General features: G+C 46.9%; 1 protein-coding gene across 5 annotated transcripts; it reads left to right on the top strand.

The window, feature by feature from the left end:
* Window positions 1–25: 25 nt before the first annotated feature.
* Window positions 26–26,137, top strand: NLK (nemo like kinase). 5 transcript variants are annotated; one of them, XM_080357159.1, is made up of 13 exons: window positions 326–366; window positions 1,134–1,318; window positions 1,452–1,887; window positions 15,164–15,293; window positions 16,532–16,587; window positions 19,269–19,375; window positions 19,613–19,698; window positions 20,260–20,469; window positions 21,418–21,519; window positions 22,205–22,291; window positions 23,209–23,407; window positions 23,717–23,810; window positions 24,346–26,137. In XM_080357159.1, the coding sequence occupies exons 3-13, from the start codon at window positions 1,463–1,465 to the stop codon at window positions 24,398–24,400; spliced, it is 1,551 nt and encodes a 516-aa protein (XP_080213285.1). In that variant the 5' UTR covers window positions 326–366; window positions 1,134–1,318; window positions 1,452–1,462; the 3' UTR covers window positions 24,401–26,137. The 5 variants fall into 5 exon arrangements, with proteins under 5 accessions (XP_080213282.1, XP_080213285.1, XP_080213283.1 ...); XM_080357156.1 differs by lacking the exon at window positions 326–366 and adding an exon at window positions 26–47 and having other exon boundaries at window positions 1,134–1,887; XM_080357157.1 differs by having other exon boundaries at window positions 1,134–1,887.
* Window positions 26,138–26,294: the final 157 nt, after the last annotated feature.

Raw genomic sequence — 26,294 nt, 5'->3', positions numbered from 1 at the left:
GCACCATGTGATTGGCAGGAAAGGTGAAGAAGGCGGGGCCACCCGAGGTGAGGGTTGTGTGAGGTGAGGGAATCTCGCGGGGTCTCGCTGGCTCTGGGCGCGGAGGCGCGCGGTGATTGGGCGGCGGGGTCAAGGGGGCGGGACTGAGCTAGGGAGTCTCCGCAGCGGCCGAGTCCTATGGGCCGGCCGAGCTGGGTCCCGCTCGGTGATTGGGTGGGGCCGGCTCTCGCGGAGCCTGGTGGGCCGGGTCCGATTGGCTGCGGGCGGGTGTCGGGCGCGCGCCCCGCATGGGGCAGGGGGGGCGGCAGGGGGAGGGCAGGCCGGTGCGCGTGCCCGCTGTGCGCTCCGCGCGGGCTCCGTGAGGAGGTGAGTGGCGGCGGGTCGGGCGGCCGAGGCGGCGGCGGCCGGGGGGCGGAGCGGCGCTGCGCGGCGGGGCCCTGAGCCCGCCGGGGCCCTGAGCCCGCCGGCCCCCACCTCTGCCTGCCGCACGCACGCAGCGGAGACCCCCTCCCCCCGCGGCCCCGGGCCCTCCCCGCCCCGCCGGAGCGGGGGCTGCAGCCGCCGGCGCCCCCCGCGGAGCGCCGCCCGCCGCCGGCCGGGCTGTCAGGGCGCCCCCGCCGCCTCCTCCCCCCGCCCCTCTTTATCCCGGCCCCGCGCTCTTCCCTGTCATTCATTTGTCACTTTCCCCGCTCCCATTTTCTCCCTCGCCCCCGCTCCCTCTCGTCCCTCCGTTGTTTCCTTCCCTTCCCCGGCCTTTTTTCTTCCGCCATCTATTTTTATCTTCTTTTCATCCCCCTCGCCTCCCCCCCGCTCCTCCTCGCCCTCCTCCCCTCACTCCTTCCGTCCCCTTCACTTTCTCTGGGTGCTTGTGTGTGTTTCAGGCCTTCAAGGAAAAGTTGCAAAGTGCCGAGTTGTTTTTGCTGCGTTTGAGGGAGCAGGTGCCTGGCAGGAGGGAGCGATGTAGGAGGTGCCTGGGCGCTCGGGGAGGCTCCAGGAGATACATGGAGAGGATGTGGGAATGGCAGGGGTAGGCTGGTCAGTGCACTCAGGGTGTTCCAGGGGAGAGACTCCAAATCCTCCTTCTGCAGGGAAGGGGGATTGATCGCTCTATTTCCTCTTTATATTAAAAAAAGAAAAAAAAGTGAAGAAAAAACCAAACCAAACCCAAGCCAGTTGCCCAAGGATGGAGTTTCAGTAGCCACCAACAGCTGGACTCGTGGGGGAAGAGGGTTCGTGCACTCACGCACACATGAAGAGATTCTCCAAATTGTTTGGCTTCGTGAAGAGATAAGGCCAGTTGAGCTCCATGTTTTTGAAGGTGGGCCGTGTGTGATGAAACCCAACTTCTTTTAAAGTGTAGCAGATTTCATTTTTATGGCCAAATGACAGCTTGACCCAGTTGTTATCCAATCAAAGGGCATTTTTTTGAATGTCTCTTTGTGGCACAACAGCCAACGCAAAAATGATGGCGGCTTACAATGGCGGTACGTCTGCGGCAGCAGCAGGTCACCACCACCACCATCACCACCACCTTCCTCACCTCCCTCCTCCTCACCTCCATCACCACCACCACCCTCAGCATCACCTGCACCCCGGCTCTGCGGCCGCGGTCCATCCCGTACAGCAGCATGCCTCTTCGGCAGCTGCGGCCGCGGCAGCGGCGGCCGCGGCGGCGGCGATGCTGAACCCAGGGCAGCAGCAGCCGTATTTCCCATCACCGGCACCGGGTCAGGCCCCTGGACCAGCTGCGGCAGCCCCAGCTCAGGTACAAGCTGCAGCAGCTGCTGCGGTCAAAGCGCACCATCATCAGCACTCACAACATCCACAGCAGCAGCTGGACATTGAGCCGGACAGACCTATTGGATACGGAGCCTTTGGTGTTGTCTGGTGAGTACAGGACAAAAACTGAACCGATTTTTTCCATTTTTTACCAGATCATAATTCATTCTTGGTTTTGTCATTTGAATCAGAATACAAGGAAACTGCTTACTGCATTTTTTATTTTTTGCTGGTTCTTCTCTGTTCTTAGAAAGTTGACTTCGCTGGGTTTTGTTGGCAGAATGAGTTTAGAGCGGTGAAGAGCAAGCTCTGGCTAACAGGCCGCACCAGCGGTCTCTTAAGACAAACGCAATGGGCTTATGTACCTTCTGCGCATTTTATTAGAGTGCGCTAAGCTATGCTTCCTAAAGTTTCAGATTAACAAATGAGCATTAGAATATGTGTTTTGACCTGACTCGAGAGTTAAAAATTAAAAGCGTATGAAAATGTCTTCCGTCTTCAGTCACCTGTCAAGATCTTTGTCTGGGAGGCTGTTTGACCTGCGGTAGTGTGCTGTGCGCTGCCTGAAACAGCATATCTGAACTTTGCTCTCCTCTCATAAATGTAAATGCGATTTTCTGTCTCGCTGTAGTGCTGCCTGCAGCCCTTTTATTCCCCCAGCCGCTATTTCAGAGGATTCTGTCAGTGGAGCATAATCTCTTCTAATACCTTTTGTGACCACCTAAACATAATGTACGTAATTACTGCCCTTCAGGATCACTGAAGCAAAGCTGGCATGAGTTTTATGTTTTGTTTTTTTAATAAATGGCCGTCAGTTTACTGTATTCTGAGATGTTCATTAGAAACATGCGAGCTGCCTCGGTGGTGTTTTCGGGAGCGTGTGTTGCAGCACACTTCCTGCATCGCAAACGCAAAGTTTGAACTGTGCAACTGTGTCGTGTCCCTGCAGAACTTTCCACAGCATTTAGCTGACAAGACCTGCTGGGGTGCTTAAGGAGTTTTGCTAAAGTACTGTCCATACTTTAACTTTGCTGAGCTAGAACTGGGGGGGTTGCAGGCTGTGCAGGACAGGCCTCAGAAGCAGGCTCGGGATCGCTCCGTCCCAGCCCTGACGCCAGGCTCTCGGAACCAGAGCTGTCCTTGGAACAAAACCGTGTTTTCTAAGAAGGCTGAGCGAGCTGCACGAGCCAGGCGTGGGTTAATGTTACGGTTGATCCGGTGTCCCTGGATTCAGAAGGCCTAGGGAGTTAATTTAAATGCTGAGTTTTCAAAGTCGGAGGGGTGCTGTTGTTGGTTAGCGCTGCTGTGTTCCTGCTGTGCTACAGGGGAAAAAAGTTGGTATAAAAGACTGAAAAATGACAAGAAATCTGCTGTAAAAAATTATCTAAAGATTATTTCCATTTGTTGATATATTTTTTTGATAAAGTGTGGAGTTTTTTTTAACTGAATTGTTACAAGCTTCCTTAAATTCAGATTGTTATGTAAGGTCAGACCTTGTTATCGTTTCTACAAGCATTTTGTTTACATGTATTTATTTCCTGGGTCTTTATTTTCTCTGTTTTATTTGCAAAATAAGAAGGTGCAGAGAGAGATCTGCTTTTGTAATATTCAGTAGAATAAAAGGTCAGGCTTGCATATTTAAATATAATATCATGAAAAATGCTGGGGGGAAAGAAAGAAGTGTAGAAAGAAAGGTCTGTTCTTGGGCAGCACTGGCAGAACTGTGGTGCAGCGGCCACCCAGACCCCGACCACGCAGCTGCCCCGGTGGGACTGCGCTCGCAAAGTTGTCACTGCAGCGTTTGCTTCAAGATAACAACAGCTTAAAGAAAAGCAGAGAGGGAGGGTGTTAAGGAAAAGCAGAAGCTGGGAGGTCAGGCCGCCTGGTGAAGCTGCGCACAGTGCGACCGGTTGAATTCAGTTCCTCTTGCTCACGTGGGTTTGAACTCGGTGGCCGCTGTCGGGCTGTGGCGTTTCATACGGAGCTCTGCAAGTGGAGAGTCTGTAAGCAATAACTAAACTGCCCTTTAGATTTCAGTTAAAAGGTGAAAGAATGCCTGCGTAATTTAATTTTAGCCGTATGAGATAATGCAGCTGAACAGAAATGTTGGTTTGGATATTTATAGTTTAAGTTGACTTAGGCGTGAAAAATGTATACTTTGGTACAAGTGCAACGTAGAGTTTCAGTAATGTAAGGCCTGAGCTAATTTTCAGTAAGGATTCTGTTGCTTATCTCTCCCTCTGAGCATGTATTGGCACTGGCAGATAGCTGGGAAGTTCATCTATGTGCTTCTGAGGGAAATGGATGTTATTTTACAGACAGTTGGAGTGTTTGAAGAAGTCGCCTTTCATCTTGCGACTCAGATGTGTCATTGCATTGTCTACAAAGATACGACTTACCCTGCAGTGGGGTTGGGCTAATAAGCAATCAGTAATGTGTGGTATTGAGTTTCCCGTTAGCTCACCGAGAGATTTTGACTTGGCAGTGGAATTAGCATTTGTCATTAGCTCATTTGTCTGGTACTTTATGATGTTTTGGGGTAGCTAATGTGCTGCTGGAGTGTTTCCCTCACCCAGAGCCGCAGCATCGTGCTTCAGCATTTCCACGACGCGCTCCCGCGGGCTGGCGTTGCTGGGTTTGCGCACACCACTGCTGCCTTGCCCAGCTGCTGGCCGCTGCGCCTCGCGTCGGTGGCCCTGGCACCCTGTCTCCTTTGGTACATGCAGCTTTTAAAGTGAACTTAGGCCAAGCTAGCAAGGTAGAAAAGAATCTCATGAACAATCAGCATTAAATTGCTGTATCTATCCATTTTCATTGTGCTCCATGGTTAAAGGTGTGTCTATTAATGCAGTACCGGAGCTCGGTGTTTCTGAACTGGGACAAGACCGGAGCTGCTGGAGCAGGAGATGAGCAGGTTCCTCCCCCAGCTTTGCAGATTTGCCTCAATGAGCTCTGGTGTGGCAAATCGCCACGGGGCAAGTTGTGTCCCTAATCCACTGAAAACAAAGCCATTTGCTCCTGAGTATTCACCGTTAAGACATTCCTAAAGCGCTGGGAAAACAATTCCAGATGTTAGTTTCGGCAGCAAACTCTGTGCCCTGGGTTCGGAATCGTCAGTGTGATTTTTGGAAGTCTTGTGCACGTTCTAAGAATAAGGAGCTGTCCTTTGCAGAACTGCTCCCTGCTTTGCTGGGGAGACGTGCTGCTGCCATCTGGTGGGATTCCTCAAAATAATAACAATAATAATAACGAAAAGCTGTCTGATGAGCCTGCCCAGGCTCCTGGCGGTGGTGTGAGGGGTCGCAGGGACCCCTCTGCGGGAGCCGTGCCCTGCAGACTCGGGGCCATGGAGCTGGAGCCGGAGGGATCGCTCTTGTGGCCGGTCCGAGCTGTTAATGCAGCCGGGATTCTGTGGAAATGCCTCGTTGGTCGGGATATCTTATCATGGGGTGAGAAACTGAGGCTCTGGAAAGTGTGTGGGGGTTGTATTTGTCTTACACGCGTCTCTGGTTTGGAAAAGTTATTGTTGTTCATCAAAGATTGTGAAATCAAGCCATCTGTTTTATTATCAAAACTATGTTAAAAGACGTCTCTGTGGAAAAGCTGTTACAAATGAGAATAGAAAAACGTATATGATTACCAAAAAAAGTCCTGATTTACACAGTTTTAAATTGCAGCGTAGATTTGGATGTATTTGCTCCTAATACTCTTTATTCGGGAAGTCAAACAGCAGTGTGAGGTTCCCAACAGTCTGGCTGTTGATGTTGAGCTAGGACATCACGTACAGGCTCCCACAGCTTTTAAAGGGAGAGATGCTTTATCCTGAATCGGTTCTTCATTCCTCGCCTTCAAAGGCCTGAAATCACTAAAGTCATTCCTAAATAAAAATTGAAAGAATATTTGATGCCATCGATTGTTGCCTGAACCCTGAAACTATTTTAAGAGGGTTTTATCACTAAACTGATACAAAGCGCAGCTGTAGGAGAGACATTTCTAGGATAAACCGATAATCTTACTTTACAGGAACGTGTGGTGCTGAGCAAGTATGCAATAAAGATAATTTGTTTTGGACAAAATTGCTACAATGTATATTAGGAAAAAAAGACGTTACAGCTTCAAAAAAGTGTGAATAACTGCAGGATGAGTTCCCCTTCTGATGTCTGAAATTGCTGTGAACCGCAACGGTGTTTTGCATAGTTAATGCAAATAATAATGCAAAAGTCCGGTCTGGTAATGATGAAAAGTTTAGAAAAAGTGAATGAGGAAAATTTGTTTTATGGAACTTTTTAAGACCTTTGGCGTGAGGGATTTTTTCCAAAGCTGAGGATGTTTGTATCATAATCTTTTTCCAGTCCCTCCAAACTCGCCTGTCAGTGGAAAACAGCACCTGACCACTGAGGTGATGCCCTGTGTTAATGAGCGTTTAGATGGGCGATGGTTTGCAAACCCTCTCCTGTGACAGAAATGCTGTTACCGTTTCCTGGCTGCTCAGGGGTGACGTTTTGTTCAACACCGTCCCCGTTCTGGGGGGTCTGCTCCCCCGGGGGGGCCTGGCCGGGCCGTGCCTGCAGCCCCGCAGCCCCCGCATTCCGCCCTCTTCCCCCGGCCGCGTGCTCCTCAGCGGGTTTTCCTGGTGTCTGGGTGTCTGATGCCGATATGCAGCGGCTTCCTAAGCACCACGCTAAGTCATTTTTATCCGGTTATTTCTTGGAGGAAGCGGTGAGGCTGCCTGGGGCACAAGAGGCGGTTCTGGCAATGGGGATGTTACGGAGCAGAGGGCGTATTGTGTTTCACTCTTACATCACGATTTAAGGATCTGCAGGTGATTATCTTTAATAGCTATGCCAGTAATTTCTAAAGGATTGCTTTATCTAAATTGGATTGTGTTTGTGAAGAAATACAGTAGAACAATGACATTATGCAGGTTTTTTATATGGGAAATTTTGCAAAGCTGGTATGTTTAAGCTGGGGGTTTTTTTCCAAATTTCATGAAAAGAAAAATTCTGTTAACATTTAAATGACTGTGTCCCCAAATGTGCTGAATTAAATGAAATGGATATAATAACTCCCTGCATTTACGTTAGGGGTTGGGAATTAAGTGACATTCTATCTAAGTAATGGACCGGATTGTTCGTTATTGTCTTGGAAGATGATGCAAGGAGGAAGGAATGTGCATAACACACTTTTCTCCAAGTTTTGGATGAATCAGTTCACTGTGAATTACGCCAGGGTCTCGTTTCCCAGGTCCCTTCAGACGCAGGTTGGTTGTGTCCAGGTTCAAGTGCACGGGGACACCTGCGTTGTCTCTGAGTTACAGCGGAACCGCTTGTGACTGGCCGTGCCACCTGATGCTGAGTTTGTACAAGACATATTTCAGATGTTCTTTTCCCATTCCCCCTCACATACTCCTTCACCTTTTCTTAAGAGAGCTGACATTGTAGATGTCACTAATCCAGGCCCGGCAGTGCCTTTGGTGTGTACACGGGGGCGCAGGTGTGAGCACTCACACCCGCTGTGTGTGTTGGATGAGGCTGCTGCATTCCTGGGGAACATGGATTGGGGCTGGAAATAGCTTTGGGCAGGTGAAGTGGAAGGAGGCCTTTGGGATGTGTTTGGAGTGGGTTTTGATGACTTCTAATGGTTGTATCTGGGTCTCATGTATCTTTAATCCTCTGGAAAGTTCTGCCTTCTAGTCTGGAATACGTAACGTTCAGCTTTTCGTATGAGAAAAGCTCGCTCAAGGTTGTGTAGAGCTTAAACTGAATTTGTGTTTATTTGATAATGTAATTTGTAATGGTTTTTAAAATGGCACATGAAAAAAATCCCCAAAGAACTGTAAATTGTTAGAAAATAAGAGAACTGCGAAGCTGGCTTAGTCTGCAAAACCGAGCAGAGATGAATGAGTTTTATAATGGAGGGAGATCTTTGGGGCAGTAATATTGTATTTTAGGTTAAACTATTGCTGTAGGCTCCTCTGTGTAAGTAGACCCATCTGTTCGGTATTCGAGGGTTAGTTTTTGAAGTCCTGTTTGTCTGAGTTGTTTGTAAGCAAATAGAGAGCAGTGGCTTTACTGCTGGATGCTGCGTACCCAGGAGGTGCAGTGCCCGGGGCTCCGTGTGGCAGCTCTGGTGACTGGGGCACAGCGCGCCTTTGCTTTCTTCGGAAGAGGAGTTGCAATGGAGCAGTCGAGTCCTTGTTTTACACAGTGTGAGAAATGTTCCCCTCTGTATTTTTGAAGGTGACAGTGGCACACAGGGAATGCCACCTTCTTCTTGCACGATCTGGGTTAATGTGATCGGGTGGAGCGTGCGGCTGGGCTGCAGCTTTTCATGGGTTCACAGGTGGGTTGGGGGCACCCAGGGGCACCCAGGGACACCCAGGGGCACCCGGCACTGCCGACACTTCCGTTCTCGTTCAGCGCTCACCTAAGCTGTGCTGAACCAACGTTCCTTACTGCCTAGAACCAAGGATATGCTACAGGACTGTTCCAACTGATCCAAACAATTCCTACTGAGACAAAGAATGAATTGTGTTTTGATGGGTCTTTTCCTACCTTTGCTGTGTTTAGATTTCTGTTAGTAGAATTTCTGTGCATGTTCCCAGACTCTGGAGATTTCTTGAGAATAGAACTGGCTACTTTGAATTAGTTGAAAATGAAAGTCCTTGGAACAGAGAATAAGACGATATGGGGCAATTTAGATCTTTAAATCCTTCTGGAATATGAGAAGCAAGGTAAAAGGCAGGATCTGAACTCAGAGCAGCTTCTGGGGTTTACTGAAAACCCGTTTATTTCTGTTCAAACGAATTCAATAGAGAGAAGCTTGGCTCAGTTACTGCAGTTTCCTCTGTAACCTTTTGAATCTAACGGTAAACACTTGATTAAAGATTAAGTTATGAATATTATTACGGGAGTAATCTATCTGAAAATGTTTGGATTTTGTTTCTGAAATTCAAGTGTGTAGTATGCTCGGTATTTACTTAATAGCTGAAGTCCACTTTAACTTTCTGTAATAGATTATTTAATGACTGTGATCAATGACTATGTCCTCTGTTGCTTAGTACCAGGTATTTACAATTATATAATCACTTTCAGTAAACAAGCTCTAGTTCCAGTTTTCCAAGGTGTAGCTGGGGCTCGTGCCAGCCCGGCTGCCTGCGCTTACCTGTGAGGGCGGAAATTCCCACAGCAGCGGGGAATGTTTGGAGGTGGCGCGGCTGTAGTGTCCGTGACAGCGGTGAGCGGAGTCACTGGTGTCACCTCTGGAGCGGGGCAGGTCTCCCTGGCGCCAGCTCCGAAACGCCTGTGTACGGCTGTGCTGGAGCGGGGAGCCCCGCGGCTTCACCGCGGTGCAGGACGGGCGTTCTGACACCTCTGACCTTGGTTCTGTGTTGCAGAGTACACCAGTGGGCCCGTGTCAGCCTTGGCATCGACTCATTGCGCGGCTGACTGCGGAACTTGCCCACGCAGAGTGTTTAAAAGTGCTCAGTAAGAATTCCAGCTTTAATCAGGAGGCTGTAGCAAAATTGGTGTGTCCTGGTAGTACCACTCTTTAATTTCCTGGTGTGGTGTTTTTTGTAAAGGCTTGGAAGCATACCTGTGTGAGTAGAACTGTGCTGTTAATGGTGTTGGATACAACACCAGAATGGTGTACTTGGATAAATGATCTTCTGTTATTTCTTTTCTTGGCCGTCTCTGCTGGTCTCGCGTGGCCCAGAGGGCGTCCCAGGGCCCGCGGGGGACACGGCGGCAGTGCTGGTCGGCCCTCGCGGCCGTGGGCGTCGTTGTCTGACAGAGTGCGGCACAGACCACGCTGGCGGGCAAGCACGTGGTGTTTAGAAAATTTTACCATAGGTCACTTGATGGAATTCAAGGGAGTAGCAGTAGTATGCAACAGCTTAATCAAAAGCACTTCTTAATTATGAAGTGGGAAGTACCTTTTATTTGTTTTCTAAGTTATTACAGACAGCTCAAGGTATCAAAGTGCTTTTCTGAGCCTGTTTGAAAAGTCAGGCTAAGGTGTCGCACTGATTCTGCCAGCGAGGCAGTGGCGCTGAGCCGCGCTGCCAGGCTGCCCCGCGCTGTCCCTGCCCCTGCCGGGGAGAGCAGCGTTCGTGTTCTGGAGCTTGGGCTTGTTTGTTGTTTTCTGAAGCAGCTGAAGAAAAGTAGGTGAATGTTGACAGAATCGGGACCAGCCTTGACCTACTTGTGGCTTTTTCTCTGATCTGTCTCGGGCGCGTCACCCGATTGTTCTTTATGCTACTGCTCACTCCTTTAAACTCATGTAAAAGATGGAGAACTTAAAAAAATACACAGGCAAGGACTTGCTTTTACCAGAAAAACTGGATTTTGCAAATTTTACAGTATTTCAGTCGCTTGGGTAGTAATCCAAATGATCTCCCACAGAATTATCAGCAAGGTGAGAAGCTGCGTTGGCCGCACGTTCTGCCCGTGGCACACAGGACAGCGTTTTAAACGTCTCGTATTGCCCTTGGCAGCTCTCAGTTCACAGGTGCTGGTTACCCCTCTGCTTTAGTCTGGCCCTAATACCTTAATATTTGTGGAATTGCCCTTTGAATCCAATGGTTACTTTTATGGAATTAAAAAATACATCCAAATAAACGTCTTGTACAGTGTAATAACTTACTGGAGTTGTGGTTTATATAGGCAGTCAAGAGGTAAATAAAAAGGTCTCAAGCATAGCCAGAAAATTTTGTGTAGATGGGGAAATAAATTTGATTTGGAAAACAGTTTTAATTTAAGCTTCCACGAAGGAAGACAAATTAAACATTTTCAAATATATTAGCCATAACAGTATCCCTTTAATTTTCTATCATTTCTTTTAAGGAAGATACTCTGGATCAGTTTTTGTTGAAGGAGGCAGATTTCTTGCAGTAATCTTGCTTTTAGCTCTGATTTTTAAAGCAGTGCTGATGGCGCACGTGCTGGCGGGTGTGCGGGGAAGGCACCGTTCCAGGAGGCGCGTGGTGCAGAAGGGGCTGTGCAGAGCTGAGCCAGCCCGTACGGCTGTGCAGTGCGGGAGGAGCAGGTCGTTAACCCTTTCACGTGAAATACCGCTTAGTGAAAGGGAAATCCAGGTGTTCCCCAGACCCGTCTATACGTTAAACCTGTCAGCCTGTGTTCCGCCGTTTCTTTCCGGGATGAATCCGGTCCCTCTGAGAGCACCTGTCAGGTCTGTGTTGAGAGCGCCGGGTGTTTGGAGCGCACGGTGCACTGTGTCAGTTTTCCTCCTCGTAACTCACCTGGTGTGGCTTTTCCTTTAAAAGTTAGAGCTGGAATGATTATGAGGATCTCCTTTGAGCGAGGTTGTATCAGCTTTTGCATCTCTTGAACAATGCGTGTACAGCCAGAGGGTAAAACACATTATAATACCATGCTAATTGCAGGAGTGTGTGTGCTGGAACTCTCTTGTTGTGAAGAATCCAACAAACCCAGAACGCAGCTCCCTTCGGTGACGCCGCTCCATTAGCCACCGCTCCGCTTGTCCCTGCAGGGGGACGGGAATTAACACGGGTTGTAGCGTACAGCAATTGTGATTATAAGAGTATAAAATGTCTCTAACATTTGCCAGGCAAAAGCAGAACTCTTTTACATATTAACCTCAGTAGTTTTATTTTAAGCTGTGCTGTTGTGGGTTTATTGCAATACTGTGTGCTGAAGAAGTGGCATATTGGGTATCACATGCCCTCAAATTTGAGTTGCGTTATTTGTTTAAAAGTGTGTATCAAATACTCTGGGTGAGCAGCTGGGACGCCGGTGGGACCGGGTTGGCGTGTGCCTTAGGGCAGGCTTTCTGGAGACAGCCAGGCAACTGGGGAAGGAAGTTCACTGGCTAATGAGAAAAACCTGGAAAGTAATCCTATTAAATCCCCCTTCTGATAAGTCCTGAGGTAAATTTATATGTATTTTGTATAAACATAAGGGAAAGTTCACATCTCCCTCAGAACAAACTCCATCAGCAGTTTCCCACACCAGCCCGAGAACATTCTTTCATTATCTTGTTTCTGCGTAACAATTGCCGTGGAGTAGTCACACACTTGTTGAAACGGCAGAGCGGTGGTGTGCCCGACCCGCGTACACACGGACGGGGTACCGTACACACGGACGGGGTACCGTACACACGGACGGGGTACCGTACACACGGACGGGGTACCGGCGGCCTGGCCGGCACCGGAGAGCTTGCCGTCCAGTGGCAGGGGTGGTGGAGACTTCGAATGCGGAGCTGGAAAGGCCGAATGCCTGCAGGGAGCCTTTGAGATAAGGCTTGTCTTTGGAGACATGTTAACTAGACATCTGGATTGTATCGTTAATCCTTTCTGTAGTTTCTTACTCTTTCAAATGTTGTTATTTCTAGAGTGATTAGCCTGCAACGTCAATAGAAGCTACAGTTTTTGTAAAGTAACTTTTTTTGGGATATGGTTTATGTCACACTCTCTTAAAACTTTTTATGCAGTTCCTAAATATAATGAGATATATATTTATATGGCGATGATGTAGGCAGGGTGTGAGTGCCAAGGGGGCACTGGCCACCGGGGCCACCAGCCAGGAGCCAAACCTGCGGCAGCCTGGGGTCTGGTACAAGGGACGTGGAGCCGCTGTGGAAGCGAAACGTGTGCCGTGGTGTGAGAGCACTGGGAGCAGCTTTTTGCCGTGGTTTATACATTGTGATAAAGAATCCTAAGTGATTGGGTGTTCTCATGGAAACATCTGGAATCATGTAATTCTTAGAGGCACAATTGAAGCCAAACTAGATACTCTTTGATATTTTTTCCCCTCTCCAAATGAAATTTATTAACTTTGTTTTGCTGGTTATATTTGGTTCAAGTCCTGGTCTCTTGTCTCTTTATCCCCAGCTGATGGTTGGGCGGTAAAGCACTGTGGACTCTGTAGTGCTGCCGTGCCCGCGTTCCTGCTGCGCTGCTGTCACCGCGGGCTCTGGTGTCACCGCCGGCCTCCCGTGCTGTCACCACAGCCTCGCTGGTGTCACCACAGCCTCGCTGCACCGGTGCCACCGCGGCCTCTGGTGTCACTGCCGGCCCATGGCTCCCCAGCCCAAGCACAGCGGGAGCCGGCAGGTCTGGGGGCAGCAGGAGGCAGAGCTGCCGTTCCAATTGTTCCCTCAATGAGCTCCTCAGAGATGTTGGTGCCTCCCTAGTTTCTCTCGGGGATATGTGACCTGATAGCGTATTGCTATAAATAACTCTTTTCCTGCTATCAAAGCAGGTGCTGTACACAAACACAAAGCAACGTTTTCAGCGTCTTTATTGGATGCTGTAAATACCCGCTTTTCAGAGAGGCTGTTTTCTTTCTTTGTTTCCTTTTTCTGCTCTCTGGAATACAGTCCCCACGTTTCTGATCTTGACGACCTTGTCAGTTTTGTGCCGCCCCTTGCAGGAGCTGCAGTGGTGCTGTGAGGCTCTCAGGCTGAGGCAGGGGGTGAGGAGCAGGGTGAAATCGTTGCAGCTATGGGGAAGGAGTAGAGGGTGCCCCTAATGCAGAACTGGGGGTCAGCCCAGCCAGGTTCCAGCAGCGGGAATGCGTTAATAACAGCATTACTGTGTATGGACGGGATACCCCTAATGCAGAACCGGGGGTCAGCCCAGCCAGGTTCCAGCAGCGGGGACGCGTTAATAACAGCATTGCCGTGTACAGACCCTGGCACTTATCTCTGCTCGGCCGCTGTTTGCGCTGAACCAAAGCGGCTGCTGCCCCGGTTTGCAGAGAACAGACTCAACACAGCGTGAAATTGCCGCGCTGCCATTCACCTTCGTTAGAGCGAGATTGGTACCGGCCCCGGCAGGACTGGGCTCTGCGTGGATAATGACAAGAAATGCTACTTTGGGAGTTTTACCTTAAAACATAATGCAGACTTCGAAACCATGTGTTTTATGGTCCGTCTGATAATATGTATTATCACATTTTTCTTGTCAGTTGCTGGAATAATATTTATACTTACAAGATTTGGAAAAAGGCAGATAGGAAGTTTCTAAAGGCAAATATGGTTAAAAGGTGACTATTGAAAATAACTCCAAAAGATCTCGAGTGTAGGTTCCCGCAGCTGTGTTGCACTATAAACGTGCGGCCGCCGGGATGTTTGTTGTGGGAGCAGAACCCGTATCCCTGGAGCACCAAAGAGGTGATTCCCTTTGGGCGTTCGCTCCTCCCCGCAGAGCCGGCCCGGCCGCTGCCGGCAGGTTCTGCTTCACTAACGGCTCTGTCTCCTGCCTTAAATTCGGTGTCGTTTGTTGGTGCTGCGGCAACAGCGAGACCTGAACACAGCTGGAAATCTGCCGGGCGTGTGGTTCTTAAGGACAAATGTAGCCATCAGGGTACCTGGCTGCATGGAGCTGCTTGTGTGGTTACAGCATTGCACGAGAGGAAAGTTATCGTGGGCATCCCAATAAAAACGTGCAGGAAAAAATGGAGGTTTCCTAACAACTGGAGATCTAGAAACCCTGTTTTGTAGCGAGCTTTGAGAAGTCTCACCTTAGAAACAGTGATTGGGAATGGAGGCACCATGATCTCCTTGCTCTAGTTTTATGGTTCTCATTATAAAATTCTATTTTCAGAATCTAATTACTTTAAATTAAAATACTTGCCATGTGCAAAGCACCTTCTCGTTTCTGAACTACTATACTTGCATCCCATAAGCTCTGCGAGAGAAAGGCAGGTGTCATCCCTGCTTTCTGTTGGTGGAAACTTGGATACCATGTCCTGTTGCATCTCCGGGTGTAAAGTGGTTTAGTGATGGATCAATTGAGAGTCTTACACTGGCCAGTGTTCTCTCAGAATGGGATTATTACATTTTTTGCCTCCTTAGGAGAGGCAGAAGAAAGCAGTACACCTGACAAAATCAAATCGGTGTAACCGAGAGAACGTTTTCCTCTTGCTCTGGTCTTTTTTGGGAGGTGACGGAGATGTTTGTGCTCAGGTCTGCTCCTCGGCTCGAGGCGTTGCTCTGGCTGAGCTCCAGCCTGTGCGCTGGTGTCCCAGCGTGTGTCCCCATGTGTGCTGGTGTCCCCGTGTGCGCTGGTGTCCCTGTGTGTGTCCCCATGTGTGCTGTTGTCCCTGTGTGTGCTGGTGTCCCCGTGTGTGTCCCCGTGTGCGCTGGTGTCCCCGTGTGCCGGCACTGGGCACCCAGGCTGGGCTGCGTGTGCCCTGCTCAGCACCCACGGCTGTCGCTGTGGACTCCAGTACAGGGCATGATGCCCTTTGCTTCATGCTTCTTTGCCTAGAAGTGTCTTTGTGTTGTTTTGACTCACTGTCTAATTTGAGAACAATCAAAGAGCTCTAAAACAGTCCTTTCTGACTCAGAAGAGTTGTCTAACGATCATATGTGATGTTCTGAATCTTTTATTCCACAGGTCAGTAACAGATCCGCGAGATGGAAAGAGAGTTGCACTCAAAAAGATGCCCAACGTCTTCCAAAATTTGGTCTCTTGTAAAAGGGTCTTCCGGGAGTTGAAGATGTTGTGTTTTTTTAAGCATGACAATGTAAGTAAATTCAAAGTAATTTTCAAGTATTTGATAAAACCTGATTGTAAAGTGGAGCTGTCTATGACAGAAGTTTGGGGTTTTTTCTTTTAAGTTATAGATTATCTGAAATGCTTTAAAAGTTCTCTGATTTTGTGGTTATCAGACTTCCTGGACACTCAGACAGTAGTGTTGCAAACACTCTAAAAATGAAATCTAGGGATGTTCATAATTCCCCTTCCAAAATATTTGCAAATAGACAGGTGGTACATTTCTGCCTGTTCTTGGTTTAGGCTTCAGGTAACTGTCAGTGTGCTCAAAGCTGTGCCAGCTGGAGACGCGATTGCTCCCAAGCTGTTTCCTGCTCCATGTCCCCGTCCCCTCTGGAGTTCTGTGCTGCCCCGCTCCCCAGCACAGCGGCCGTGCCAGCGCTCCCGCTGCCGGCAGCTGCTCGGTTAAAACACGTAGAAATGGTCTGACCCGGCCCCCGTGGTGGTGTCCGGTCCGGGTGGGTCCGACCGTCCGTGCGGGTCCCGGTCCCGCGTGCCGGGCCTTAAACTGCCCCTCGCCAGGCTCTTCGGTGCGGAAAATAGTTTATGGAGAACTATAACATCGAATAAAAGCATCTCTGTAAGTGCTTGGAAGTTGAGCCAAGATCGTATTTTTTCCTGTGGGAAGGAAGTGAATTCTGTGCTGCTGCTTTTCAACCCTTGGCTTTGTGCAGGGCTGAGCTTCCGATGGGGAGCGTGAGCAGCGCAGGGTTGGTAATTCCCAGCCGTGTATCACAGACTCTGAAACATGGAAGGCAGAACGAAGTGGAAAATCTTTTGCTTTTGTGTTTCTTTGCTAGAATTACTTGTTTCAAATATTTTATGGTAATATATATACATTTGCAGTAAACCAATGTTAATTGGGTAGATAAATGGATGCTTTTAAGCTAGTACTTGAACAGATGGAAAAAGTTTCTCTAATTAAAAAAAGAGAGGCCCTGAGTGTACAGAATATGTGACCAGGGGGTATGAAATTCACGCTCTCAGGAGGCCGTGTCCGTCTGTCTGTGCGGGACAGAGCACCGCCGGCCGTGCGGGACAGAGCACCGCCAGCCGTGCGGGACAGAGCACCGCCGGCCGTGCGGGACAGAGCACCGCCAGCCGTGCGGGACAGAGCACCGCCGGCCGTGCGGGAACATGCAGCCCCGCTGGCTGAAGGGATCTGGGTTTGTGTGGCGGGCAGGCCTTAATCCTCTGTTGTGTTTCTAGGTACTCTCTGCCCTTGACATACTCCAGCCTCCACACATCGACTATTTTGAAGAAATGTATCCTAAATATAAAATAGAGCATCTTAATTGAGGTAGGTGTGATTTTCATTAGCTTAAAACTGCAGGTAGTTGGTGGAATCTATGGAACAGAACGACAAAAGCTGGAGCCCGTATGTGAGCAGCCAAGGAAGTGAATGTCCATCAGGAGCTCTGGGTGGCTGTCACGGCTGAGGTGGAGCGCGCAGGATGGAGCGTGGCGCGGTGGGCGCGGCAGAGCCGGCGGGGCTCGCGGTGATCGCCCCGCACACCGCGGCTGCTGACGCCGCTTCCCCCAAACGTTGTTCTGAACACCAACCCGGTCATTGCGTTCCCGGTGCACCAGCTCACTGCCGCGGCTGGACGGCGGGACGCTGGGTTTAGTTACTGCTTCTCTGCATGACCCACTTTACCAAACAGTTAATGGGTGCAAAGTTGTTATTCTTTATTTTTAGACAAACTGAACTTTGTGAAATATGATTTGATCTATTTATATCTTGAACTGATTGGTGAAGAAAGTAAGTGTATTTTAAACTCTGATATTAACCAAAGTACAGCGTGATTTACTGACTGACAAACAACTTTGTTGGTTGAAAATCTCACTACACTCCACCAGGGCTTTTTTGTATCAATGTTAAGATAAAGCTCTTAAATTTTGCCTTGGTATGTATTTCATGTGAACAGCATATAAATAGTCTTCAGAAACTGGATTTTGGTTATTTGTACTAGTTCAATGCCCTCATTTCAGAACAAGTCAGATGAGTTACAAGTCAGATCTAGGTTAAGGATCACTCCTTCCCTGTAATCGTACGGCCAAGAAGAGTTAAATGGGATGAGCTTATTTTGATGAGCTTAGCTACGGCCAAGTTTTGAGTATAAACCCAGAAATGTTAGGTTTCTTCATGGTTAACTGATTCTAAGTCATTCTGACTCGTGTTTTATAAGGCTGGGCTTTTTTTGGTGTTTTTTTTTTTAAATTTGTTTTAATTTCTTGACTATTGGTAATAGAAGACTATTTGCTTTGTATCATCTTCTTTCTGATTTCTTTAAAATTAATTGCAGTCAAGTGCAATTAATTAGAAGAACAAATGAGTAGGTGTTTCAATTTGTATACACATTTTTAATTGCATGTGTTTCTGCTTACTGGGGAATACGGAGAGCTTACTTCAGGTTAGCTTTTGAGAAAATCAGGTAACTATATTCCGTATTTAGGGGATGCGGTTGTAAAAACTTCTTTTATTGACCCACTAGTACAGTTCCTAAAGATGTCATAGGGATGTTCACGTAGCGATGTTCACATAGTGATGTTCGCAGTGTGCTGGCCTCTTCCAGAGAAACGGGCTGTAGAAGTGAGTTTTGAGGCATGCAGAGACTCGGTAAAGAAGGACCCGAGTCCCGATGACAGCTCCACATCACAGTGTGCTTTATTCCTTTGCAAATCGCCCCTCACTTTGTGAAATTTACCCACTCAGCAGGTCTCCCAGTCAACAGAGTAAGTGAAGTTGTTCTGTGCCATGCATTTGCCTTGGTAATTATTCTGAAGCAAATTGGTACATTTGTAGTTCTAATTTTATACAGCTACTTAACTAATTACTGCTGTCAGTAGCAATTTTGATCTGCGTGTAACGTTCAGCTTAGCTGCGTATTACAGCTCCGGTGACCACTCGTAGCCAGGGAAGGGAAGGGAAGGGAAGGGAAGGGAAGGGGAAAGCTGCAGGTACCTGTTTGAAGAGTTGACTGAAATCCCACGGGATTTTTGTGGATTATTTTTGCTAAACGTTTCTAGTCCTGGCCGAATAAAGTCATTGACTGGTGAAGAAGCTGCCACGTTCGTAAAGGCAGGAGCGCCAAGCAAGTGCTGCTTTTGCTCTTGCTTCAAGATCCTCATTAAATTACCCAGAGACAATAATCAGATCGCCGCTGTTGGAGTTAATGGCACCTCTGAGCCCCGTCAAGAGAGCTTTATTTAATGCGCCGCAGACCTGGAGTGGTGCAGGTGCCATTTCGGGCCCTCATTTAATTTAAGCTGCTTTAGTTGGCATGGCAACTAGTGGAGACATCTGGGAGACATTATGCTTGGGATTGAGATTTGGGAGGATTTGTGGTGTAGCAAAACAAAAATCTTATCAGAATAAAGTGCAGAGTAATGCTTCTGCTTTGTTTTAATATATATTTTACTCTAAAAATGGGATGTAAAGATTTGTTGCAGGCATAAGGTAAAACCCAAATTTTAATAGGCTGGTATAAATATTTAGGAGGGCATTTGCAAAAGGAAAAGCTAAATTAGAAGACTAGAAATTACGGTGCTGCAAGGTTGGTTTTATTCTTTATTAATGCAGTTTTAGTTTGGGGTGGTTTTGGTTGAAAAGCTGGCAATGTTTCATTTATCAAATTGATTTAGTGTGGTGTGCTGATAGCAGGTGGACGGCTTCGTTTTCACCCTGTAAGAGTCTGGAGACTCGGCCTCTGAAGACGCTGTCTCGGGCTCCCTCGGGGCTCTGCGTTCTCGCAGGAGCTCCCACTCATGGGAGCTCCCACTCACAGGAGCCCACTCGCAGGAGCTCCCACTCGCAGGAGCTCCCACTCACAGGAGCTCCCACTCACAGGAGCCCACTCGCAGGAGCTCCCACTCGCGGGAGCTGGGGGGAGTTTTGAGGGATTATGTGCTGGACTTCTGCTTTTACCTTAACTAAGATCTGAAGATACGTTGTCACTGAGTTGATGCAGAGTGACCTCCATAAGATTATCGTCTCTCCTCAGCCGCTCAGCTCGGATCATGTCAAAGTTTTTCTTTACCAGATTTTAAGAGGTAATTTTTCTTCTTTTAAATCTAATGAAAGTTGTGTAGCAGCACTATTCTGTCTTTCTCTTTCTTGATGTTTATTCTCGAGACATCCTCATCTTGATTAAGTTTCCCTTGGAAACTCTTTGTATTTCATGTTGTGCATGAACAGCAAGCACCAGTGACTGTAGTTGTAAGAGTGGCAGCTTAAACTTCTTCTGAAAGTCAAAAAGGTATTTATTTTAATTTCATTTAATATTTCAGGTCTGAAATATCTACATTCTGCTGGCATTTTACATCGAGACATCAAACCAGGGAACCTCCTTGTGAACAGCAACTGTGTTCTTAAGGTGCTACTTGATTTTATTGAAAATGTACATGTGTATATGCTGTTCATTATAAATCAGTCGTTATTGTTTTAAACAAGAACATTTCGTGTGAACACTTTGCCTGAGTCATCTTAAAAGAAAAGAAATCCTACAGATTCTTTAGCAGCTCTAAAGGAAACAGGTGGCTTCCTCTCCCATGCTCTCCCTGCCTCTCCCTGCTCCTCAAACTTTCTGGAATATTGACGCGTATCACGAACAACTTAAATCTGGTTTGAGATTAAATATTCTCTACCCAGAGGTTGGCAATATTTTTTTAATGCAAAGCTTTTTAATATTTTAGATGATCAGTGTTGTAATGCCAACTAAAAATGTACCGTGATTCCAAGTGAAGCTGTAGGAAGTCTGACAGGATGTGGAGTGGAGTAGCTATTCCTCTTCCTATTCCACTTCCCGTTGCTCATGCAGTCACAGCAGATTGTCTGAGTGTTTGGGATTCCCTGCTTCGCCACCAGAAGGCTGCCTATTTGAAACACATTAAGTGTTTTGGTTATTTTAATTTTCTTATTTGCCTTCTCAATTTAGATTTGTGATTTTGGATTGGCCAGGGTGGAAGAATTAGACGAATCCCGCCACATGACTCAGGAAGTTGTCACTCAGTATTACCGGGCTCCCGAAATCCTGATGGGCAGCCGGCACTACAGCAACGCCATCGACATCTGGTCCGTAGGCTGCATCTTTGCAGAGCTACTTGGGCGAAGAATATTGTTTCAGGCACAGAGTCCCATCCAGCAGGTATCACCACGTTTCCCTTGGCGTTCCGTTCTGCTGCATCATTTCGTGCCGTCAGTCACACTGATGCCTTGTGAACCTCGAACCTGCTTTTGTTTTGCTTGGTTTACACGCAGGCGAATGACCAGGCTCTTTGTAGCGCTGCAGGGACAGCGCCCAGACAGCCACAGAAGCAGTGGTTATCAACGTTAGCTTTAGCAATGTGCGTTTTGTGTGCCATCTGCTGCAGTACCAATGCCTCCTCTAGCATTTTATTGCCATAGGGAAAGGTGATATAGCCAGGATCAGGTGTTTTTTAACAACTAATATGAGAAAGTAATAAGTATTAACAGTATGTTTTATGTCAAGACACTTGAACTCTTTGAACTGCCAGTTAATAGCAGTGCTGAGACTGCTCCATTTTAGTAACGACCAAGTGTGTAAGAAAGTAGTGAGTGTTTAGTTGTGTAACCGTGGCCAGGTATAAAAACATGGAATGCACCAGAATACTTCATCACCACCCCAGCAGCGAGCGAGCTGATGTAATAGACGTACATCTCTGATCTTGGAGTGCTGTTTGTGCAGTAGATAAAAAGAATGTCTGCAGCAAGATACGAGAGATGGCTGCATTTATACTTCTAAGGGAAGGAACAAGATGTGGTGACATAAAAATGCTTATCTGCAATGTCGCAGTATCTCTTAATGATGTGAAATGGACTTTTAAATTACAGTAAAATATTTTACTAAACCTGTAAACAAAAAAAGCTCCCAGACTTGAAAATCAGCTTCTGTTAGGGCTTTTCCAGTGAAGTTACAAATGTTTGTACTTCCTATGGACCAAATGTATACGTTAATATTTGTAATTTACTGTCCGTAAAGCAGTGGTTGTGATTCATGCCCGCAATAATTGACGTTAGCATAAGGATGTGCTGTCGTAACGGTGTCTGAGCTGCGCTGTGTGTTGTGCTGCAGCTGGACCTGATCACAGACCTGCTGGGCACGCCGTCGCTGGAGGCCATGCGCACGGCCTGCGAGGGCGCCAAGGCTCACATCCTCAGGGGTCCTCACAAACAGGTACGTGCGCTCAGCCCCCAGGCCGGGCTTTGCTCTGCACAGGCATTTCAGGGCGTCCTGGGATCCTCCTCGCCCGTGTGCTCGCAGACTCTTTGGTTGAAGGTTTAATCTCGTGGCTGTCGCTGCCTGCAAACCGGGTTCCGTTTACCAAAGGTGTTGTGGTGTCGCAGCGACATGGGCTGATGATGCAGTTGTTCAAATTACTGCTCAGACGGTTGGGTGCTGACAACGTCACCATCGTGCCGCGGGAGCTGCGCCATGTGCTGGGGCTGCGCTGGCCCTCGCCGGGGCTGCTCCCTTTGCAGCTCCAAGCACGTTTCATGTTCGAATGTAAATTGGTGGCTTTTCATCCTTTAAAATGGAGATTTTGGTGTTTATAAATAGCTAAATGTTACCAGTTTCTTAATTAGATTAATAGGGAGAGAAAACCAAGTTAGAAACTGGTGATTACTTTGTCATGCAGACTATTTTCGTCGATGTAGGTGAGCGCAGTGGGAGTGAAGGGGTGAAGCATTTCGCTGCTCTGTGTAAAAATAGTGGTCGCGCTCGTGTTGGGAAGCGTTGGGTAGCGCGTCCCCTGTTTCACAGAGTGTCCGTAGTGACTCAGGTAAAGCTGGAGCCGGGTTTTCTTGCCAATGGATCTGACAGGACAACTCTGCTTCTCTTTCTCCCGTGTCCCCCGCAGCCATCCCTCCCTGTCCTGTACACACTTTCCAGCCAAGCGACACATGAAGCAGTTCATCTCCTTTGCAGAATGTTGGTCTTTGACCCAGTAAGTATTATTTAAAGTGTTTCTAATCCTTTTCATTTTAGCAGTTTGTGCTCTCTGCCACTTAAATTAATATTTTAAGAGAAGGACTGCTTTAACTGGTTATCTCCTGCATTGCATGTCAGTATTTCAGGGTCTGTAAGACATGAAAGTATCATCTTATGGTTGATCAATTAATTTCCCCCTGCAGTGGGGGTTTCGCATTTAAGATCGAGTGGTCTTTTGAAGAAAGCCACAATGGGCGAGAAAGAGGAGGGCGTTGTGAATCACGCTCCTTTCCTGGCGAGGTGTAGGTAGCAGAACATCAGATACGTCGGTGCAGTTCTAATTAGAGACACGTGGGTGTTCGTGGTCTTGCGACACACAAAAATTCCTTCTGCGTCCGCAGCCCCGCGGCAGATCCTTTTTATAATGAGAAATCGCTGCTGTGGGTTTGGGATTCTGGAACATGTTATCAGCGACCCTTAGATTTGCGTTTTATTTTAAATAGGTACTTAAGGACACACAGAGTATGGACCCACAAAATGCCATATTTGCTAGCATTACATTCATATTTGCTTATATTACATTATTTGGGCTTACTTTGATTTATTGTTGGAGTCGTAGTTTTAAGGTTATCAGGATAAAGTAATTATTGAAAAGTGCATTTCCAAGAGTCGCATTGGTAGCGTTTCTGTGCTGAGCTGGAGCACAGAAAGGCCGATGTCCTGAGCGACGCGACTCGTTCTGAAGTCAGACCTTCCCCCTGGTGGCAGTTTGCAGAGCAGAAACGCTTCCTGACCTGAACTGATCCTTTAACATGGTTAGGCATTTATAAAACAATTTAGAGTTAATTGGTAAGTGTTTGTTAAACTGTTTCAGTGCCTCTGAAAACACCCTGACTCTTTTTTTTGTTTATTCTCTTTAAATGCAACGTTCAGTCCAAAAGAATATCTGCTAAGGATGCCTTAGCTCACCCGTACCTTGATGAAGGGCGGTTGCGATACCACACCTGTATGTGTAAATGTTGTTTTTCCACATCGACTGGAAGAGTTTATACGAGTGATTTTGAACCCATCACCAATCCCAAATTTGATGACACTTTTGAGAAGAACCTCAGTTCTGTTCGGCAGGTTAAAGGTGAGCGGATGCACCGTTGTGTTCATTGCAGTGGGTGTGGGTGGGCTGTGCAATCTGGACACTTACACTGACCCAGCTCGTGTTCTCTGGTGTGTCATTTTCCATAGTAGCTACTGAAAATCATTTATTTTCACTAAAAGAACAGAATAGCCTGTAAATGGTGAGACACAAAGAGTCTTGCGGCGTGGCTGCCGTGCAGAACCTCTCGGTTCCCAACGGGCGCGTTGTGCTGGCGCGGGACAGGGCGGGCAGGGAGTCACCTGGCGACGTCTGCGGTGTTAACGGAACCCTGTGCTCTGTCCTGTACAGAAATCATCCATCAGTTCATTCTGGAACAGCAGAAAGGAAACAGAGTGCCTCTCTGCATCAACCCTCAGTCTGCTGCTTTTAAGAGCTTTATTAGGTAACTGTATGTAATCACAGCTGATACTCATTCCTGTTTCTTAGCAGTACAGAACTCACACATCCAAAATGTTTCTATGTTTGAAGTTTCTGAGAGTAGGAAAGGCCCCTAGATAATTTCTGCAAAAAATACCTTATGGACATGTCTGGTCAAATTCTAAAAGTACTTTTGTGAGTTCTTCTAGAGTGAAGTAAAATGTGCAGAAATTTCAAGTAATATTTTTGCGTAAAAGCACAAAAGTCAGACTAAAGACTAGAATGGAAAGACTGACAATTTGAATCCTGATCGTAGAACCGCACTGTACAAACATTAAAATGAATTACTTACAGGTGAAGGAGCGTTAAGGAAATAAGTGGGCGAAGTGTAGCGAAGCCCGGGCTGTCGGTGCCGTCAGGCGTTGCGCTCGGGCTGCTTTGCGCTGGGTCCGGTGGGTTGGTTGTTTTCCGTGCAGTGTTTGCTCACTGGTCAGCATTAACTTTCTCGTCTGTTCGCGACTGCAAATGAACACTGGTTTTCTGTGTCGCCCGCATTCTAGTTCCACGGTTGCTCAACCCTCTGAGATGCCGCCATCTCCGCTGGTTTGGGAATAACGTGGAAGATAATTTACTACTGAAGATGTAATGTAGCTTTCCACTGGAGTCTGGGATTTGCAATTCTGGAGGTTAATCATGCTTGTACTGTAATTTTACTAATGAAGTTTTAAATTAACAACCACTACTTGTACAATATGAATAATATTTAGAAATGTACTAGACTTTTAATCTTGTAAAGTGGTTGTGCTTTTAGAAGAAACTGTTTTACCCAGAGCTGCAGGTGTTTTCTGCATCGTGGTGCCGCTGCGATGGCTCAGCGCAGGACGAACGGAACCCAACCAAATTCGGGGAGCTTTGTTCTCTTTTCTTTTATTTCTTTTTTTTATGGAAGTGGGATTGTACAACAGCCAGACGTACGTTTTGATATCGAGCCATTCCTGAAGATTTGGGGTTTTCTAAAACTAAGGAACACAGAAAACTTGACCGCGACCAATGACGAAGTCCCGTCGGGTGACGGCGACCACGGGCAGCGGCCGCGTCACCCGGTGGCCAGGCCCTATAAATAGCTTCTCACTAGAGCTGTGGTGGTGATGTGTGCTGTTCTAAATCAGATGTTGTGAGTAGAGAGAATGAGTTTGTGACTAGGAGAGACTAAACTTCTGTTTCCTTACCCAGTATAAATATATATATATATTTAATCTATTTTTATTAGAAGTTTTTCTGCTCTTTCTTACATAAAACCCCCAGCATGCATCTTCTATGTGTGTAAATAATTCAGTTTATGGGCTAATTTCAGAGATCCCGACATCGTTGCTGTATAGAGAGGAACTAGCTTGCACATTCTAGGTCTGTGAAATTTTGTGAGAACTTTTTCCTGCACTGGACAGATGAGAGAAAAAGAAAAAGGAAAAAAAAAGCACCTAGGGAATTGCATTAATTGTGTTTGTGTCGTTAGGCGAAGCTGTGGAAGTCTTGAGATGTCACAGTAGGACAGAACTCTGATTACGTTTGGGCTGATTCCCTTTCTGTTGAACACTGAATTCTGTGCATATGTATATAGGAACACGAACCGAAGGCTCTACCTCCTGGAGTATCCAACTTGCTTTGTTTACCTCCACATGAGTTTTGTTTTTTAAGTTCAGTGTGGAGACTTGAAACTTGAATGTCCCTTCCAACTTTTGTATTTAAAACGACTAGAAAATCCGAGACTGTTTTTCACCTGTACAAAGGAATCCTGAAGGGTGGTCTGAAAATCTGAGCATTGGTCTGGAGAGAACCGTGGTGTTTGCTATGGACAATTAACTGTTAAAGTTATTGTAAGTTATCTGTATTTAGCAGAGTATTTTCAACAAGAGTGATCTGAGCTGAAATTGGAGACTATTAGTAAGTTATGTTTGGAAGTTTTAACTTCAATGAAGTAATTATTTGCTGTGAAAGAGACAAACATTGAATAACTGAACAAAGATGGTGCAATATCTTTGTTTTTTATGAGGCTCCTGAGAATAAAGCAACTGAAGCATTTCAATTCACTTGATTGAGAATCGTGTTTAATTAAAGAGCCCCAGAAGACACTGGTATGCAAGGTAAAATCTCAGAGGTTGGTCAGTTATGTGGCACACTTGCTGGTCACTTTGTACAATGTAGATTTGAAGTACAGTGGTGAAAACATTAAATGTGACATTTGAAAAAGAAGTGGCGTTATCTTTATTTCCCGTCTGATCTCCCACCGTTATTTAAGAATAAGCTGTTACCTCTTGATTAAGTGCTGTCTAAACGAATACAAGTAAAAAGACTTTATAACATCTTCGTTTGGCCATGGTTTTGCTTTTTACACACACATGCATACACACACGTATACATACATAAATGCGCGTATATATGACTTCCTAAACAAAACATTCATTGACTCTCTAAGCTTGATCCTGGATGAAGGCAAAACTTGCTGATTAAA

Source organism: Nesoenas mayeri (genome assembly GCF_963082525.1).
Source record: "Nesoenas mayeri genome assembly, chromosome: 20".
Lineage (NCBI taxonomy): Eukaryota > Metazoa > Chordata > Aves > Columbiformes > Columbidae > Nesoenas > Nesoenas mayeri.
This window is presented reverse-complemented; position numbering and strand designations above follow the sequence as displayed.